Source organism: Rattus norvegicus, chromosome 6 (genome assembly GCF_021556685.1).
Source record: "Rattus norvegicus strain SHRSP/BbbUtx chromosome 6, alternate assembly SHRSP_T2T, whole genome shotgun sequence".
NCBI lineage: Eukaryota > Metazoa > Chordata > Mammalia > Rodentia > Muridae > Rattus > Rattus norvegicus.
In genome coordinates, this window is record NC_141539.1 from 28,252,603 (window position 1) to 28,271,330 (window position 18,728).

At 46.0% G+C, this 18,728-nt stretch overlaps 1 protein-coding gene across 2 annotated transcripts in view; it reads left to right on the plus strand.

The window, feature by feature from the left end:
- Galnt14 (polypeptide N-acetylgalactosaminyltransferase 14) overlaps positions 1-5,377 on the plus strand; it is a 222,814-nt gene extending 217,437 nt beyond the window's left edge. The window contains 2 exon segments of one of the 2 annotated variants that reach the window (NM_001012109.1): positions 3,198-3,317; positions 4,784-5,362. In NM_001012109.1, coding sequence (NP_001012109.1) covers positions 3,198-3,317; positions 4,784-4,942 — 279 coding nt within the window. In that variant the 3' untranslated portion in view covers positions 4,943-5,362. 2 annotated transcript variants of the gene reach the window in all.
- The last annotated feature ends 13,351 nt before the right edge of the window (positions 5,378-18,728 follow it).

The window sequence follows — 18,728 nt, forward strand, 5'->3', positions numbered from 1 at the left end:
GAATATCTGCATCACAGAAGACATTTAGAAACACAGAACTCACCATTACCAGTGAGTACCATTAGCTCCTGCTTACTAACAAGTCACCCCAGTTTCCTTCAAGTGTTTACTTGCCCCGCCCTCTCTCGGCATCCCTTCACATGAGGATATGCCACTCTTGAAGTAAGTACACCAAGCCAGGGCCAGTCAGCTCTGAACTGAGTACTTGTTTACTCTTTACAACAGCCCGTCAGGGAAAAGCCACTCACACCAGCCTCCAGAACAGTCTCTGGGTTATCTTCTCTTAGGTTATCTTCCCAGAGGGTGGAAAGGGACATCCATCTTTTGAGAGTGCTGCCTGTCCCCTGGATACTTGCTGCTCCACTCTACCTGCCCCTGTGGTGAGGTGACAAGGAATCAAGACTCTGGGAGCAGGTGAGAAACACTGCAGCAAGCTCATCTGAATGAGCTCCATTAATACCCTCCACCCGCACCTCATTGGTCCCAAGAAAGCATCTCTTCTAAACAGCAGTTCCCAATTGGCTGGCATTGTCTGCATCAACAATCCTTGGTGTCTCGGGCAGTCTTCAATTAAGTCCTCTGGCAGGGGATGCCTTTGCAGCTGCACAGCCATGACTGCTGTCTGTATGAAAGGCTCTAAATGGAGCCATTAATAGAGGGTCTTACAAACCTTAATGGAAGACAGATCTGACTGAGGACCCCTACTGCCACCTTTTCATTCATTCCTTTGTTTCCTGGAGCTGGGAACTATACTCAGGGCCTTGCTTGCTAGGCAGTCACTCTACCGCTTAGCTAAACCTCCAGCCCTTCCCTCAATTATTGTCTTCTTGGGGGTCATTTCTGACTCAAGAGTCACTTAGTAAATCCGTTCATCACCAGTTCTTCTGAGAAATGTGAGGGACAGGAATGGGATATGGGTGACCTGGCTTTAGGCGCCCCCACCTTCCTGATCCTTGTTTCCCATTTCTCTTCTTTCTTCTTACCTATGTGGTCAGAGATTAGCCCTCCTCTCTGGGAGATTAAGTATCAGGAAAGCTCCAGAAAGTGTACTTGTATACTGTGTGTGTATATGTGTGTGTGTGTGTGTGTGTGTGTGTGTGTGTGTGTGAGAGAGAGAGAGAGAGAGAGAGAGAGAGAGAGAGAGAGAGAGAGCAGCAAGTATCACTTAACCACAGAGCTATCTCTCTAGCCTCCTGGTATAAGGGCTTTTATGGTGGCTGCCTGTTCACATGTCCCTCTTGCAGAGCCTTAGAGTGGCTTTCTCAGACTCTGGCCCAAGTGTAGCTTTGTGTAACCTTCTCCAGAGGCATTTCTGAATGTGGAGTCTCATATGTCAAGAGACCCTGTTCCTGCCACTTGCCTAGAAGTGCCTCAGGGTGCTAAAAACAGAAGACTGACAAGATGTGTTTTTAGAAACTGTGATGTGTTGTAAGTTGCTGTGTTTAATCCCTTAATGCTTTTAGCACAAACAATATAACACCACATATTGAGGTGATCATCTGATAATGACAGGATTTATTTTTGAAATGTTAATTTGTGCCTCCCTGTGGGCTACAGAGCAGTAACTCATTTTGCTCTCATCACTGACTTAAGCCTTATTTTCAAGGGAGTGTAAAAGTCTAATAGATTTCAGGCCAGTGGTCCTGTGAGCCTACAAATAGCTCCCTGCAGGCCTGCCCTTGGGCCCAGACCTTGCATCTTTCTCTTTCCCACAAGGAGAAATATTCTTGGCTCCAAATACAGATTACCATTCTAGATCACCTGACCAACGCCCCAGACCACTCTCAAGACCCTTGTGGACTTCATTCATGCCTGACTTTGGCCTCTCAAATAGATTGTACCACTACTGCAAACATCTAGAGTCAAAGGGGGACCATTTAAGGAATGCCTGTACTCAAAGGTACAGGCTAGATAGAAGTGGGAAGGAAAGGAAGCAGACAGCTTAGAAACCAACACTACATGCATCCTGAGGTCTGGCGTGCCATTCATGAGGCATGGTACTGTATTCATACCCTTGTCTTAACTTCCATAGTGAGTGATGGCCCACCAGGAGGATGTCAGGACCTGAAGAAGACAAACCAGAGAGGACAGTGTCAACTCTAATATGTTATGGGGGTTGAACTGAGAGTATGAGTGCAGGGGGACACTTCAGGGACACTGGGCCCCATATCTGGAAGTTGTCTGTTCTCCATCTGCACAGGTCAAGGAGCTTAGGAATGTCCTGGTCCGAAATGGAAGGCCATGGTGCACAGGGACTCAGTGGAGAAAAGCTACAGCCCTTGGCGGAGTCCCCTCTGAAACCCCCCTCGGAGACTCTAATCATGAATCATCTTCACTGCATGATGAAGGAAAAGGGCAGTTATCACCTCTTCCACAAACTGAGAGAAAAGCTCTTTGTCATCTTGGCAGCAATTACGCCCTTGCTTGCTGTCTCCCAACTTAAGAACTAGAGAGTGCTAGGGCTTGTTAACCTGACAATCTAGAATGTAGGTGTCTTAAAATGACCTCGCAGAATGCCCATTTCCTATGGTCAGAATTCGGATTGTTAATCCAGTTTCTCTATTCCCCACCCCGAAGTAGTTGAGGGGCCACATCCTTGGCTATCTTCTCTTAAATAATGTTATTTTTCATAACTTTCTTCTTTCCCTTCTAACTCATCTTCCAACTCCTCCCTTGGGTGCTTCCTTTCTCTTTACCCTTCTCTCTACCTCTTGCCATAGCTTTCATGCTCTCCAAGCACTGGTTTGGAATCCTTTCAAAGAAAAGGAGGCATTCTAAAGACAGCTGGGTCTGAGGGTAGCCTGTCAGGTAGCTGTTTAAAGTGTTAAATGTCAGGAACTGACTCCTATAGGCAGCCATTTTCCTCAAGGAGAAGTTGGAGACCATATAGCTCAGCTAGGGTATTATTCCCACTGTGGCCCAGAGTCAGAATTGGTCTGCAACTTCCAGCAAGCCCCTGCATGCCCATGGGCCAGGACCCAACATGAATGTGGGGACCAAGACTTCATAACATTGCACATACACTCTTAGCCTTTGTCCTTTGAGTAGTATTCTACAAGGTGATCTTATCGATGATCATTACTTTCAGGAACCCATGGAACCTCTTACCCAGCTGTGAGGGTATCATACATAGGCATGGTGGTACAACAAAGATAGAGTTTCCCCCACTTCTAAGTAAATCTTCCTGCTCTCCTCAGGTGTGGGCCTTCACATACACCCAACAGATCATCCAGGAAGAGCTGTGCCTGTCTGTGGTCACCCTGTTTCCTGGTGCCCCAGTAGTTCTTGTTCTATGCAAGAATGGGGATGAAAGACAGGTGAGTGCTGGGCAGGCCCAGGGGGAGGAGTAGGATTGGAAGTGGCCAACCTCCATAGTGTTACAGGGGTGGGGAGGGGCATAAGTCTTCTCTAAGCAGGAGAAGATAGGAGGTATTGAAAGATGAAGAGTTAATAAGCAAGAAACCCTTCCAGTCAGCATCAGAGATAGGAGTCCCTCAACAGTGTCAGTAGTAATGACTATGTTGGTCCCAGTGATCAGTGAATACATGAGAGCCCACAGACTTTAGCTAATCTTACCAGGCCTGCTCACCTAGTGTGTTGCATCACTGCTACCTGTCAGTTGTGTCCCAATGCACACTGTTCCTCTAGCAGCACATACTAGGGATGTACTCAGTTTCCTGCCCAGATAGGAGAGACCGAGGTTCAAGTCCCAAGTATGAGTATGGTACATGGTGGGTCACTCTATCTTCCAGAGACTTCCCCCTCCCACTTCCCAAAGGAGGGCTGACATAACCCATGAGAACTGTGCGAAACGAGTGTTTGAGATGGTCTCTATGAAGTATAGAGCTTGGTGTTTATGCAGTATTTGTGCCATCCCTCTATCCTTACCACACATGAGACTGTTAAGGGACACTACCCAAGACCCATCTCTCTGTGGGCTCTTGACATACAGACACATTTTGAAGAAGTCCCCTTCTATCCTCTTCACTACTACCTCTTTCTCAAACTTCTCTTAAGGGAAGACAAAAACTATGGAGGATATTTTTTTGTCTTCTCCTATGTCAAACTCAGTTCATACTTTCTATCCTGTTGCTTAAAAAGCTATTGCCTCCTGATGAGTTTTCCTGTGAAACATTGATTTAGCTTTTAGTTTTTATTTGATACTTTTTAAAGACTTGGACTGGAGAGATGGCTCAGTGGGTAAAGGTAATTGCAACCAGGCCTGTCTACCTGAGTTTAATCCCAGGAGATACGTGCATTGGAGGAAGAAAACAAATTGTATCCTGACCTATACACACACACACACACACACACACACACACACACACACACACACACACACACACAGAGGGGGGTTGAGAGGGAGGGAGAGAAGGAGAGAGAGGGAGAGAGAGAGGGAGGGAGAGAGAGAGAGAGAGAGAGAGAGAGAGAGAGAGAGAGAAGCATGCACATGCACGCACACATAGACACAAATGGAGATACATGAAGTAGAAAAAGAAAACCAAGTCTGACAAGTTGTGTCCTGGCCTACGCGCGCGCGCGCGCACACACACACACACACACACACACACACACACACACACACACAAAGCATGCAAACACCCTAATGTATGTCAGAACTATCAGTGGCATTTTTCTTCCTTCATCAGACCATGAATCATGTCTTTGGCTACCCACAGGCGGTGTCACCCATTCTGGTGATGCCTGAGTGCTTTATGTTACCCTTAGAACCCATGGCTTTATTCAGCAAAATGAGCACTTCTCTCTCCCTCTCTCTCCTCAGCAATGGACCAAGACCGGTGCTCGCATTGAGCACATAGCATCCCACCTCTGCCTGGACACGGACATGTTCGGTGACAGCACCGAGGATGGCAAGGAGGTCGTTGTCAACCCTTGTGAGTCGTCACTCATGAGCCAGCACTGGGACATTGTGAGCTCATGAGGACCCAGGGTGCATCCAGCTGCAGACCAGGAATGCTTCTTCCCTGGACCAAACCGAACTGGAACCCAGGCTGTGAACAGCCCATGACTGTACCAGATGCCCTCGACTGGAGGTAGAGCAAAGGCCCCCAGGACAGGAGCAACTGTCTCAGGGAAGATGGAGGAAAAGGTCACAAACCAGCAGGGCTCTGCGAGCGACACCCACATGTGTGTAATATTATGAAGGCCCAGTCCTGGCCAGGTTTTCTGCTTGGGACCTGGAAATGGAGATCCGATGGGAAGTGTTTGTTGTACCCTTTCATACAAAATGAGGCACCTTATGGAGGCCAGAAAGAAAAGCTGTCCTTGTCACTGTGCCAGGACTACATGGAGAGATACAGAATAGAGATGGTTTTCAGGACAAATAAAGCTAACATTGGGAGTTGTCCTTCGATAACTCATGCGGCTTCTTCAGCTAGCTCGGCACCTAACCTGAGTACCCTCTGAATGAGGGGCAGGGTGTCTTGGGGTAGAATGGATGAAGAAGACAGGAAGATGGAAACCTTGTGCCCTTATCCTGGTTACCATCTACAAGCTATATGATCTTAAAAAGATACGTCAGGGGGCTGGCAAGATGGCTCAGTGGGTAAAGGTCCTTGCCATTAAGCCCAATGACCTGAGTTTGATCTCTCAGGTTGATGTGGTGGAGGGAGCAAACTCATACAAATTGTCCTCTGACCCCCCTCCACACACACATACACACATACACACACATCAGGAGGCATGCAGGCCCACACTCATAGTACCACACATGAAACAAATAAATGTTCTACTTTTTTTTAAAAAGGTGTATTTATTTTATGTATATAAGTACACTGTAGCTGTTTTCAGACACACCAGAAGAGGGCATTAGATCCTGTTACAGATGGTTGTGAACCACCATGTGGTTGCTGGGATTTGGACCTCTGGAAGAGCAGTCAGTGCTCTTAATCACCGAGCCATCTCTCCAGCCCAAATGTTCTACTTTTTAAGACACTTCAGAGCTAGGACGGGCATATTTTGTAAAGTGCTTGGCTTGCAAACTTGAATTTCAACCTCAAAACCTATATTGAAAAAAAAAAAGATAAGTCTGGCAAACTCTTATAATCTCTGCACTAGAGAGGCAGAATGGGGTGAATCCCTGGGGCTTTGGGGCTTGTCAATCAGTCACCCAGCCTAGTGTATTTAGCAAGTTCGAGGCTAGCAAAAGACCCTATCTTAGAAAAATCCATGATGGGCAGTACTTGAGGGAAGATATCCAAGATTGACATTTAACCTCCATTTGCATGTGTACACACACATGCTATACCTACACACACTATACTTACACACACACACATATTACACACACACACTACACTTACATACACACACACAAGGCACTTTACTTTTTTGGCCCACCTACTTCCTATTATGATATGTCATGAGACAAGATGACTGGTAGACCTAGCAGGTTCTGGGTTCCTGTGGAGTTCCTGATCTGGTAGATCTTATATGGAGTTCAATCTCCTTGACTAATTCCTATGTCTCTGCTTGTTTAAAAGATTGTCATAGAGTGTCTGTCCATAAAGAACCTTATAATATATAGCCCTTAGCATAGGGATTTCTTCCTCTAATAAAAACCCATTTACTGGTGTCTTCTGGGATTGGTTAGAGTAGCTATCCATTCTTAATAATGAGGTCTTAAGAAATAAGCCATGCTATGTAAAAGTTTCTTACAGACACACACCTATTTGCTGTTAGTAACTGTCAGTTGTTGCTGCATAACAAATGACCCCCAACCTGGACAACTTAAGCAACACACGTTTATGGTCTCGCAGTTTGTATGGGTCAGGAGCCCAGCCCCTGCCCACTCCTCCTTGGAGTCTTACTAGGCTGTGACAGGTGTTAGCCCGAGTGGCAGTCAGTGCTCAGGGGTGGTTGGCTCTGACCCTTTCAGTTCATTCTATGTGGGCCCCCACCCCAATATAGCAAAGCACTTCCCAGCAAACCGGGAGTGGAGTAGGGAGGTGGGATACCAGTGAGATGGGAATCCTGTCCCTTTGTCACCAAATCACTCAAGCCTCCTCTCGTCATGTGGTACATCATTTGTTCCACTTGACAGAAGCAGTCAACAGGTACAGCTCCTACTCAAGGGGAGGTCAATCAGGAAAGCCAAGGACAAGAGCTGATCAGGTCTATCTAAATCCATCTCCCCTGGTGATTGTTGGATCCTAAGCATATATCTGTTCTCTTTCACCCTGCAAGTTATCAAGCTTCTTATACAATCTGCTAGTGCAGACTGCTGTAGCCTTGGAAACTTGAGTGTTGACATGCCCAGACCGGGGATCTCTTCTGGTAGTTGTATTTGTGTATGCAATCATAGCACTTGCTCTGTGATGGGTCTAGGTATTCTGGGCCAAAGAAGAGGGGATGAAAAATGAAACGAAGCTGAGAATAGAAGAGACGCCGAGGTTGAGGCTCCTTACACCATATATCCACAAGGCTTAAAGCAGCTTTGCAGAGAGGAAGGATGAGGAATGGTTAGCAGTAACCAGACCAGACCCCTAAGTAGGTGACGTGGTCACTGTTCTAGGTCACTAAAGGAACCTACCTGTCACCTCTGTTTTTGTGACTGTCTTTGCATTCTCTGGTGGCATCAAGAGGGTTTCTTGCTCTTTTTTTAATCCAATGCTACTGAGATAGATACACCAAGTACTTAGTCAACAATTTATAAGTAAGTGGTTGACAAATCACACCTTGTTCATGATAAAGTGAGTTTATGTATGACTACTGCCATACAATTACAGAAGGCAAGGGACTGGAGGGGTTGGGGGAGCATCTCTGGCAAAGCCAGAGGACCTGGGGAGAGGAGCCGGGGTGGCATACACTTACTTATGCCCCAGTGGACTTCTCTTTTCATGGGAGAAAAAATTCCTAGCACTTAGCTTCCTCTTACTTTCCTCTTACGAGTGAGATGACCTGGAATTGACAATGAAGAGTCACATTGAAGGGTGTGGAAAATAACAGCTAATGGAACACAGGTGGCTCTGGTGTGAACTGCATGCTAGGTATGTTCCTTAAGGCCCCAAGAGTGACAGATGGAGACTAGCCATTGTTGACGCAGATAGGAACCACTCCAACTCGGCGGGACAGCTAAAGTGCTCTCCACTGTTCGCAGGCTGAGGCAAAGAGAGAAAGAGTTGTGATTTAAAAGTAATCAGGGCAACAGTGGTGAGTGTCCATAAATGCAAAACAAGGCTGACATCTGAGAGATGGCCATGGCCTACACATGCACAGCAGAGCAGGACTAGCCAGGCAGTTGTGTGGATGTTATCACTGGGTCTGGATGTCAAACTCTAGTAGCCTGAAATAACTCACGTAGGTAATCGGGAGTTATGACTGAACGTTTGTCAAAGGATGTCATCCTCTGAGAACAGGGAAGATCTCTTGAAGATCTTGAGGTCTCACATGATTCAGATGCCACACAATGCTTAGAAAATCTCCTCCCTGGAGCTGTCTGACCACATTGTCAGGCAAGGAGGCAGCAGGAACCCCAGTCCTCAGGGTCACTTCTGGCTAATAGAAGAAGAAGGGCTCCTTTCAGAGTTTATTAATAGGATATGCATATTAAATAAAAATATATAGATGTATGTTATATGTGACTGAATAGGTATAATCCTGGCCTTCCAATGCTACAAGCCATATCTGTGCACCCAAACACCCACCAATTAAAACTACATGGGAAAAATATGTCTCTATGAGCATTATGGGTTTTCCCATTTTTTCCTATTCCCTGAACCATAAAGTATAAAAACCCACTTTCATATACCCTTTAAATTATACTACATCTCCTAACTGCACACAGCTGACTTAAAGTATACAAGAGAATGTGCAAAAGTTAGATGCAAAGATAGAATAGAGGGCATAGTGCCGTGGGTAAGTTTGCTGTGCAAGCATGAGGACCTGAGTTCAAATCCCCAACACCACAAAAACAAAACAAACAAACAAACAAACAAACAAACAAAAAAACAGGTGGTCATGTACAACTGTGGGTCTGGGGTAGAGGCAGGAATTTTTCTGGAGCCCTCTGGCTACCAATATAGTCCAGGTTCAGTGTAAGGCCTTTTCTCAGGGGAGTCAGTCAGAGTGATAGACATGGATGGTGCAAAAACCTTCACATATATGTGCACATACATCACACCACATACACACACACACACACACACACACGGTACCATTTTATTTGAGTAACTTTAGTAACAGAGTAGGCATCCAAGGGGATGAAAAACCCACCTCCTATTGCAGGACAACTATGTATTCTCATGAACTGAGCAAAAAGAAAAGCAGGTGCTTCAGACACTCGTGTCTCACTTAAGAGTTGGGAACGGAATAGCATTGAATGAATGGGAAGAGATGGGAGGGTTTAGGTAAATCTGGGCTCTGCATGGATGGTGGAGCCTAGTGCCACATTGAATCTAAGATTTCTTTTCCTGGCAGTTTGTTTCCCTTTGTGCTTTATAATTTCCCACTGTGAGCTCATCTTCAGTGAGAGTTTTTCCTCTGGGCATCCTAGATACTCTGATTGTAGAGGCATGCCTCTAGGGAGGTTTAAGCTTGCCTCAGCTAGGATCCCATTGGATTGCTTCGATTTCACGCCAATTTATGAATTGATTTTTTTCCATCAATGGTTTTCACACTGAGAGATGAGACTTTAAGCCCTAGCTCTCTTCTTGGCACAATCTTAGATTTTGATCATTTATAGATTGCCTTTTTTTAGAGGTTGCTTTAGTCATGTTTCCCTAGGATTGCCAATCACCCAGCCATATGGACAGCCTGCTTCTAAGCCCTGCTACCCATGAGGTTGTAGGTCTCCTATCTGTCTCTGCATGCACATAAAGCCCAGCTCTAGTGACACATGTCTGCTTTGGTTCCCTATGGTTGCTCTTTGCTACTTTTTAGGTTCTTCTTTTCCCCACCCTTTATCCTCCAGTTTTATTTCCTATTACTTGATAGGAGAGAAAGGATAGAGGAGAGGGGGAGGAGTGTGTCAATCCCTGAATCCAATTTATTTCCTTTTGTTTCTTCTTTGAGCACAACTCCTAACAAACTACACCAACCCCTCTGAACCACCAACAAGTACATTCCCCTGCCTCTCGGGAGCCCTATCATTTATATACCCTCTGAACAGTTCCCAGAATTCCAAATGTCACATAGTCACAGAAACTATCTGCAGCTGGCAAAACCACGCCTCAGCTAGAGCATGAGGCAAATCATAGTGAGCTGTGGTAGACAGTCTGGAGCAGCCCCATATCCCCATACCTGGAGTTAAACTGAAAAGACATACTATTTTGTGTGTGTGTGTGTGTGTGTGTGTGTGTGTGTGTGTGTGTGTGGTGTGTGTGTGTGTTTTAAGAAACCAAATTTCCAGAATTGTCACGGCAATTCCCACCTCTCTCTCTCTCTCTCTCTCTCTCTCTCTCTCTCTCTCTCTCTCTCTCTCTCTCTCAATTCCCATGCATTTGTGAAATTTGGACTCCCTCCCTCCCGTCTTCCAAATGCAGCTGTGGTTTCAAATTGTCTTATCCAATATTTATGTGTGCATGTGGTAGGGGTGTTCCTGTGCTGGCTTTGACCAGAATTCCTTAGTGCTGTAATTAGCTGTCACCACTGTCTTCCCCAATGGCTGGGGGAAACCTTATCTTACTGTAGACACTCAATAAATTTCTATGAATGAGTGAGAGAATAAGCCTGGGATTCTTTAGCACCACTTCCTAATTGCCTCCTGGCTAGTTATCAGACATTTGAGTTTTTAAAAGACAGCCAAGGCAGGAGTGGAAGACAGAGAAGACAAATTTATAACAATAAAATCTTGTTATAATACACATAGATTTGGGGATCATGCATATTTAACTTCATAATGACAGAGTTTAATACTGAGCATGCTAACTGGAAAGAACTATCAGTAATGAAAATCTTTAATACTGCAGTGGAGCCTGGCCAGACAGAATGTGTTCTCAGAAACTCGGAGGTGGGGGTGGGGTAGGATTGTGATGGGGGGCGGGTGCTGGGCAAGAGCTCTTGTATTTAATCTGCAAGTGTCTCAGGCGTGTCTATTGGCATCTAACAAGATGAGTCCTGACCTCCAGAGAGAAGAGAACACTGTGTCTGTGATCCTCTTAGGTGACCCACAGAGAAATGCCCTGATTTGCCCATGCCACCCACTGAACCATCCTGTCCCAAACTCTCCACCTTTCAGCACCCGGGACAGCGTCTGCCATGCAGGCTTTGAGCAGAAAGGACTAAGGGAGGTCTAGCAGCTGTGCAGATGTCCCATGTGGCAGGTGGAAGCCCGCTGGCCTCTGCCACACAGAGTCAATCATCTGAGCTTCCCTCACGGGCTACAGTCTCTGGAAGCCCAAGTCGGATTAGCCAACTCTGAAGCTCTGAGCACTTTTCCATTTGCCATGGAGCTGACTAATTTAATGAAGCCGTCACAGTGCAAACCTCGGGGCTTATTGGAGAAGGACTTGAGCACGACATTATTTCACAGCAGTAGATTGCATCATTTTCATTTCACAGCTTTCCAATGGGAAATAATAAAACAAAATTACACACATAATGAAGAAAGAAAGGAAGGGAGAAAAATCCGCGGGTGAGAGGAGAGCCCTCTATTCTGAGATAGGGGCTGCTTCATTCATTCACTTGAGCCAGTAAATAGCCACCTGGTTTCTCTCCGTAGGAGAGAGCATCCCAGGATGCAGGCACCTGCAAGACTGGAGATAAGAGGGGGTAATAACTCACTGTCCGGCACACCGAGCAGCCATGGCAGTCCTGTAGATACCCTTTCCGAGGAAGCCAGCTTCCAGTGGGGCAGGGTGAACTAGGGTGTAGGTATGCACTGCACCTGCCTTCCCCCAGAAGACAAAGCTATTTGACCAGTGACGCTTCACCTAGTCTAGATGGAAGAAAATAAATCCCTGCCCTCATCCATCCCAGAGGATGCCTTCATGGTGACTGTGGGTGATCTGACAGCCAGAGGCTAAATGGCAGTCGACAGAGGGACAAAACCTTTTCCAAAAGCTGTTCTCATTGATTGCACTGAAGTGTACAGATGCAGGGAAGACACTCAGCTCTGCTAGGCCTTTTATTCTCCTCTGCGGACCTGCCCTTTCAGCCAAGGAGAAGCTCCAGGTCTGCCCCCCCCCCCCCCCCCCCCCGCCAGCAAGGGGACTAGACTTCACTGCATGTGGCTGGATTCCTCCCCTGCCTCTTACAGGAAATAAATTCCCACTCCAAAAGGGTGGTGCTGGGTTTGGGGGAGGGGGAGTTGGGACCATCTGGAGTGACTTGGTTTTATTTTGTTTGTTTGTTTTGTTTGGCTATTTTATTTTACCTTCAAGGCTTCTGTTGGCCCCCTCCTCCCCTTCTCATCTTGCAGGAAGTCTCTCTGGTTGCCAGCTCCTCCCATCCTAGTGGCATCCAATCGTCTCCCATCTTGACCCACACTAGTACCTCCCCTTTCATGTTGGTCAAAGTGCATTTCTAAGACACTGGGGTTAAAGGTCAGCACCTCTTGGGACAAATGACTTAAATTTCTCTGATCTCAGCTCTCTCCTCTATAAAGTGGTCAGCGCTTATCTGCCTCAGAATTTCATTTTGGGATTACATAAAGTTCTCAGCACACAGCTAGGCACATAGTAGGTGCTCCCCTTCATTCTGTCATCATGGTAGTTCACTAGAGCAGAGGGTAGGGTCTATATGTTTTGAGGATTGACCACTTTACTCTTCTTGGGATCCTGGAGTGGCTTGAATAGATTTGGCCTAAGGGAATGGCACAATTAGCGAGTGTGGCCTTGTTCAAATAGGTGTGGCCTAGTTGGAGGAAGTATATCGCTGTGGGGGTGGGCTTTGGGCTCTCCTATACTTAACCTCTGTTCCCTGTGGGATTCTAGTCTTCTCTTGGCTACCTTTGGATCAAGATATAGATCTCTCAGCTCCTCCAGCACCAAGTCTGACTGCATGATGCCATGCTTCCCACCACGATGACAATGGACTGGACCTCTGAGACTGTTAAGCCAGTCCCAATTAAATGTTTGCCTTTATAAGCATTGCCTTGGTCATGGTGTCTCTTCGCAGAAAAAAAAAATAAAAAATAATAAACCCTAACTAAGACAGATGCTTTATCAAAAATGCCAAAAGTGAATGGTTACAACCACAAACATTTATTTCTCATGTTGCTGGAAGCGAGGACATCCAAAGTCAAGGTACCACCAAAAGTGATGTCAGATGAGGTACAGTACCTATTATACATCAACAGCCATCTGTATACAGCCTCACTAGGTAAAGAACCCTCTGGAATACCTGTCATAAAGATACCAAGTCCACTCATGAAGTCTCTGCACTCAGGACCCACTCACCTCCCGAGAGCCCCATCCTAATAGCCTCACGCTGAGAGTTGGTATTTTAACACCTGAGTTTGGAGTTTACAAAAGCATCCAGAGCATTCTATCCCCTCAATCCTCAGTGCTCTCTTAAATGTTGGCCTATGGCCAGAGAATCCCCTGTAGGATTGCTCAGGGCACAGGGTCAAGAAAAACATTTTAACCCAGGAGGACAGAAACTAGAAAAGAGCAATAAGGTACCGTGAGGAAAAGATGCCCCTAACCCCCACCCCCAGTTGTTGCTGTACAGGGATTTCAGCCATTTCTCTACCTGGTCCATCTCCATTCTTCTTGCTTCTTCCCTGACTGTACACATGGATCAGGACTCTGATGTCTGTGCTAAGCTCTGGGAGGAGGTGATATGAGGTAGTATGAATCAGTGTTATTGGAGAGGAGACTGAAAATGTGCATAAGGACCCATGTCATGAGTTCACAGACAGCCTGCCCTGCAAAATGAGACTCTGTTTTATCCCCTGATTCTAAAGAAACTTCTGGTCTATCTTTGAATCCAACTCCCATACGTTAATTCTGCCTCTCTTTGTTCCTTTCCAGTGTGTTACCTGCCCAGTTGTCAGCTTGGAGTGTCCCCAACCAGGTCTGTTTAAACCCCAGCCCAAGAGCTGTGTGTGGCCCAAGATTATGGTGAATTTAGTCCAAGATAAAACTGCCAACTTATTTTAAAATGTTATTCGATTAGTGTGGGGAAGGGGTTAATAACCTGGTTGTGTGGACCAAAGTTGAGTGGACTTTGCAATGACATTGTATCACAATATCAAAACTAGACACTCTGACAGAGGTTTCAAGTGGCCACCATATAGTGTCCAGTTTAAGCAGCAGCTCCCAGTGTCCCAGGCTCCCACAAAGGGATTCCCGAATGGGGATGGGGAATTGTCAGAGCACAAGCGCAGGATCCACTGGTGATCTACATAACATTCAGACCTCAGCCAGGGAAGGACCAAAGCAGCTAGGACACAGAAGAGATCCAAAGAGTTCCTAGGCACAAACAAGAGTTCCTAGGCCAATGAGAGAATTGCAAAGCATAACTTCAAAGTCAAGAAGACTGAGTGCCTCTCCAGATGGCAGGCATGTGTGAGTACAGGCTCAGGGCAAGAAGAGCAGTGTGACATGGGAAAAAGTGGGCATGAGGTACAGCCAGGCAGGTAGCTTTGAATACCAGACTTTAACTTGGTAAGTAGCTGTGAGCTATTGAAGTTTCCTGAGCAAGGGCATATTGTTGATGGGAGCACAAGAAGATCGACTTGGCAGACCTGGCGTGGTTTAAAGTGAAATTCTATGACACCAGGATCTGATTGAGGGTTCAGAAATCTCATGGAGCCAGAGCCGTGCCACTGTTAGAGTAGAAAAGAGACAATAATTACGAGAGACCAGATAATGGTTTTGGCTGGAGTGGAGGAGAGGAGGGAAGACAAAGTGCTGTGGGACAGTGGCTTTCATGTCAGACTGCTCTGGCAGAGCCCAGGAGCAAAATGTGTTCATGGTGTCCACACCGATCCGTTCCAGTGTGAAGACAAGGCTTAATTTTTATTTTAATTATACAAATTAAGATGTGGGAAGCAGTGCATAGCAACCATAAACACAGTGCCTTTGTGCCCAGTACTGTCCCAAGGATACTGAAGAATCAGTGGTCACGTGGCAGCAGCTCCTCCTCTTAGCTCTATCCTGGAGGGAACCAGAGAGCCAGGGAGGCTGGGCAACCGACAAACACAATGGGGTCCTAACACAAGAAGCGCTTTTCCCAGCTCTTGATTCACAGCCACAAGACTCTGCTGCTCGTGTGAGGACTACAGTTATGAATTCCTATGTTCTTACCCCCAAAGAAGTGTCTACAAATGCAGTTGAGGTCCCTAGCAGGCTGACTTTTCAAACCGAATTGGTCAACCTCTTGGGTAACTAGATGGTCACATTGACTCTCAGGTCTATTTCCCTTGTTGTCCATTTGTTCAGTGGGAGAGAATGCAGCATGGAGACTGTTGTTAAGAGGGGCCTAGGCAAGGCTCCCCTGCTCCGCCCTCCCCAGTTCATTTCATGCAAACAGCATCCCTAGGGGATAGACATTAGCATCACAATTTTACAGATGAGGAACTTGAGTCTCAGAGAAGTTCAATAACTGATGGGGTTGCCCAAGTGATAAATAGCACAGCAGGTACCTCGTCTCAGTGACCAGGCCTCCAAAGTGCGGGGCACTGAAGTGTCCCCCTCCCCTGTACACCCACAAATATACATGCAGATCAGTCAGCAATAAATATTTACTAGGTACCCATTCTCTGACAGCATTATGCCAGGACTTGGCCACCAGTCCTTGCCTTCAAGGGCAACAAGCACAGAGAGACAAGTTTCATTTTAAAGCAGGTGGGGGGAGGTGGGGGTGCACTTGTTAGTGCCACAGCTACAGAGTAGAGCTTGCGTCTTTGGAACTTGGAGAGGAGAGGAGAGCTTGGCAGTGAATGGAGTGGCTGTGCCACAGAATTGATGGCAAAGGGAAGAAAAGAAAGCACAGCTTCACATGGAGAAGCCCACATGTGCTTCTGCTTTGCTGGGTCTCTGCTGTAGTCCCAATTAAATCACTCAGACACCCCTCAGGAACTGCCAACTTTTGTGGTCACGGAAGAACATGGTACCAAGCACAGTGAGCTCTCCTCCAGGAACTGCTTTATGGCTTCCACCAAGAGGGGTGGTGAGAACTGGGGCTTTCCACTGTGTCTTCATGGCAAGTTTTGTTCTGATGTAACAGTCATGTCTCCATAGCCTCATGTATCCACAAAGTATCCTGCACATGGTTGGACTGAACCTGTCATTACCTATTTGTGTGCCTGTCTCCCCTGGAAGTAGGGACCCACATTGTACCTGGTGAGGTTAGCATTCATAGGATGTTTCATGGGATACTTGTGGCACCCTGAATGAATTTAACCAGCTTCTGTAGGACCCGATGAGCCCTACATCTGAGAGATCCCACTCACGAAAACACAGAGATGGAGAGCAATGCAATCAAGCAAGAGGTTTAATGATCCAGTGTGCTGGGGTTGCCCTGTAATCAGGAGAGAGGCAACCCCGAGTAGCAAAAGCACACACTTTTTATACACTTGTGGAGGACAGCCTTTGGCAACAGCATGAGTTGGTCCTTGATGACGCACACTGACCCTTACGTTTCTCAATGGAGAGATATCTTTGGCATGCAGATGGGGGCTCTTGGAGGTTAGCTCATTTCCTGGAGCAGGGTGTTGTTCTAAATTCTTTGGAAACTCCCTGGTTCTGATAACGGAAAGTCCCAGCCACCTGATGTTTTCCTTAAGGCGGCCATTGTATTTGAATCTTATACTTCTCCAGATTAAGCTGCTCTTAAATCTTCTCCCACATCTAATCAGCCAAGCAGGATAACTTCTTTGTCTCCAAAAGACCCTTGAACTTAGCACGAAGAACTCGTAGTTACTCTGTTGGCTCTGAGATTGCCTCGGGCTCTATGGCCACCCATGATTCTACACCCCTTTCCCCAAGAAACTGGCAATATAAACTCAATAAGATGGGTGAGCACTAGGAAGCTGCCTGGACCAAGCAGGATCAGAAGGGAATTCACACTGTATGTGGCTAACCACCCTCCTGAACAGAGCTAAACACATCAGAAGTCCAGAAGGATGATTACCAAGTACCCTCCCCACAGCTGATTTCAGGACAGCCAGACCAACTCAGCTGCACAGTGGGAGCTGAAAAGGTGAGCTCATGATGGGAAAGACACCCCTTCTAAGGACAGTCACAGGAGCACTTCAGATTCCAGGACAAGAAGCTGAAATGCAGGAGGCGTGAGCTAAAGAAGTCCCTGCATCTGTTGGGAATATTCCAGCATGAAACTAGCCATCCCTGTGAAAGCAGGTTTGACTTTCTCTGCTTATCCCACTCAGGGACTCCATCTATTTTCAACAGCCCAACTACATGTATTGTTATAAGCTTCTGTATCTCTATCGCTGAGAGAAAAGTCTAGAGTAGTAAGTATGGCTAGGATTCTTCAGAGTTCTAATGAAGTCCACCCCAGCTTTTCAGAAGGCTGTGCCCACATTGTAGCAGCTACCTTATTCCACTTGAAAACATCTTTAGAAGCCATTCTTTGCTTGCTAAGATCAATTCAGTACCTATTATAAGTCTGTCCCACATGCAAAAAGCTACAGTGGGATGAAATCCTCAGGCTTAGTCTGTTTCCACTCTAGGGGACAGTAGACTTGCCTTGTTTTACAGGGGCAGGAAATGGTGCTCAGGATAGTAGAGTAACTTGTCAGGGGACACATGATAAGGCTGGGCTGGAATCCCCACAGCTCTGCCCTCTGGTCTCCTTCCTGCTCACTGCTTTTCTTCAACAAAGTTTGACTTAGAAAATTAGTCAAGGAAAACAAGAGGGTGTAGGCTGAGTGGTGAAGTATTTGCTGTGCAAGCAAAAGGACCCAAGTTCAGATCCCCAGCACCCACGTAAAAGGACAGTATAGTGGTGTACATCTGTTATCCCAGAGATCTGGCTGGGGGTGGAAGTAGGGTGGTGGGTAAAAACAATCAGACCGTTGGAGCTCATTGGCCAACCAGCCTAGACAACTGGTGAGCTCAAGGTTCAATGAAAGAACCTATCTCAAAAACATAATGGAGGGTGGTAGAGGAATATGTCTAATGTGGACTCCTGACCTCCACATGCACATGCACACACACACACACACACACACACACACACACACACACACATGCACACACAGAGAGAATATATGCAGTACACTTAATAGATTTTAAAATCCCAAAACAGTATTATATATAGTACAACTAAGAAACTTAGCACATTTTTAAAGTCTCTTTTCCATTCATAAGAGGAAAAGCTGAACTTCTGAGATGATAATAATTTGCCCAGTCTGATTGAAAAACACAATATATACCCCACTAAAAAGCTGCATCAGCTGTACTTGTCTGTTGAGGAAACTGAGATCTTTAATTTTATTTCGCCAATCATTGTTGAAGTAATCCTTACATGTAGAAATCGTCTATTCCGCCCACATTCTCTCTCCCCAGAGACAACCATCCTTCAGACTTCCAGGTCTTTCCTCTGGTGTTTGCATCTATAATTTTAAAATTATGCTGCTATGTTTTAAAATGTCAGTTTTAGACATTTTCTACTGGCTTCATTCCATGGTAAACACGGACTTAGATTTTTATTTCACACCACTGCCCACATTTCTCTCTTTTTATCCTTGTGACATGTTTATAAAATAATTTTTTAGCAAAATCAATAATCAGCTTTTACATGCTGAGCCAAACACTGAATTATAATCAGAGCTTTTTTTTCTGTTCAATCTTTTGTTT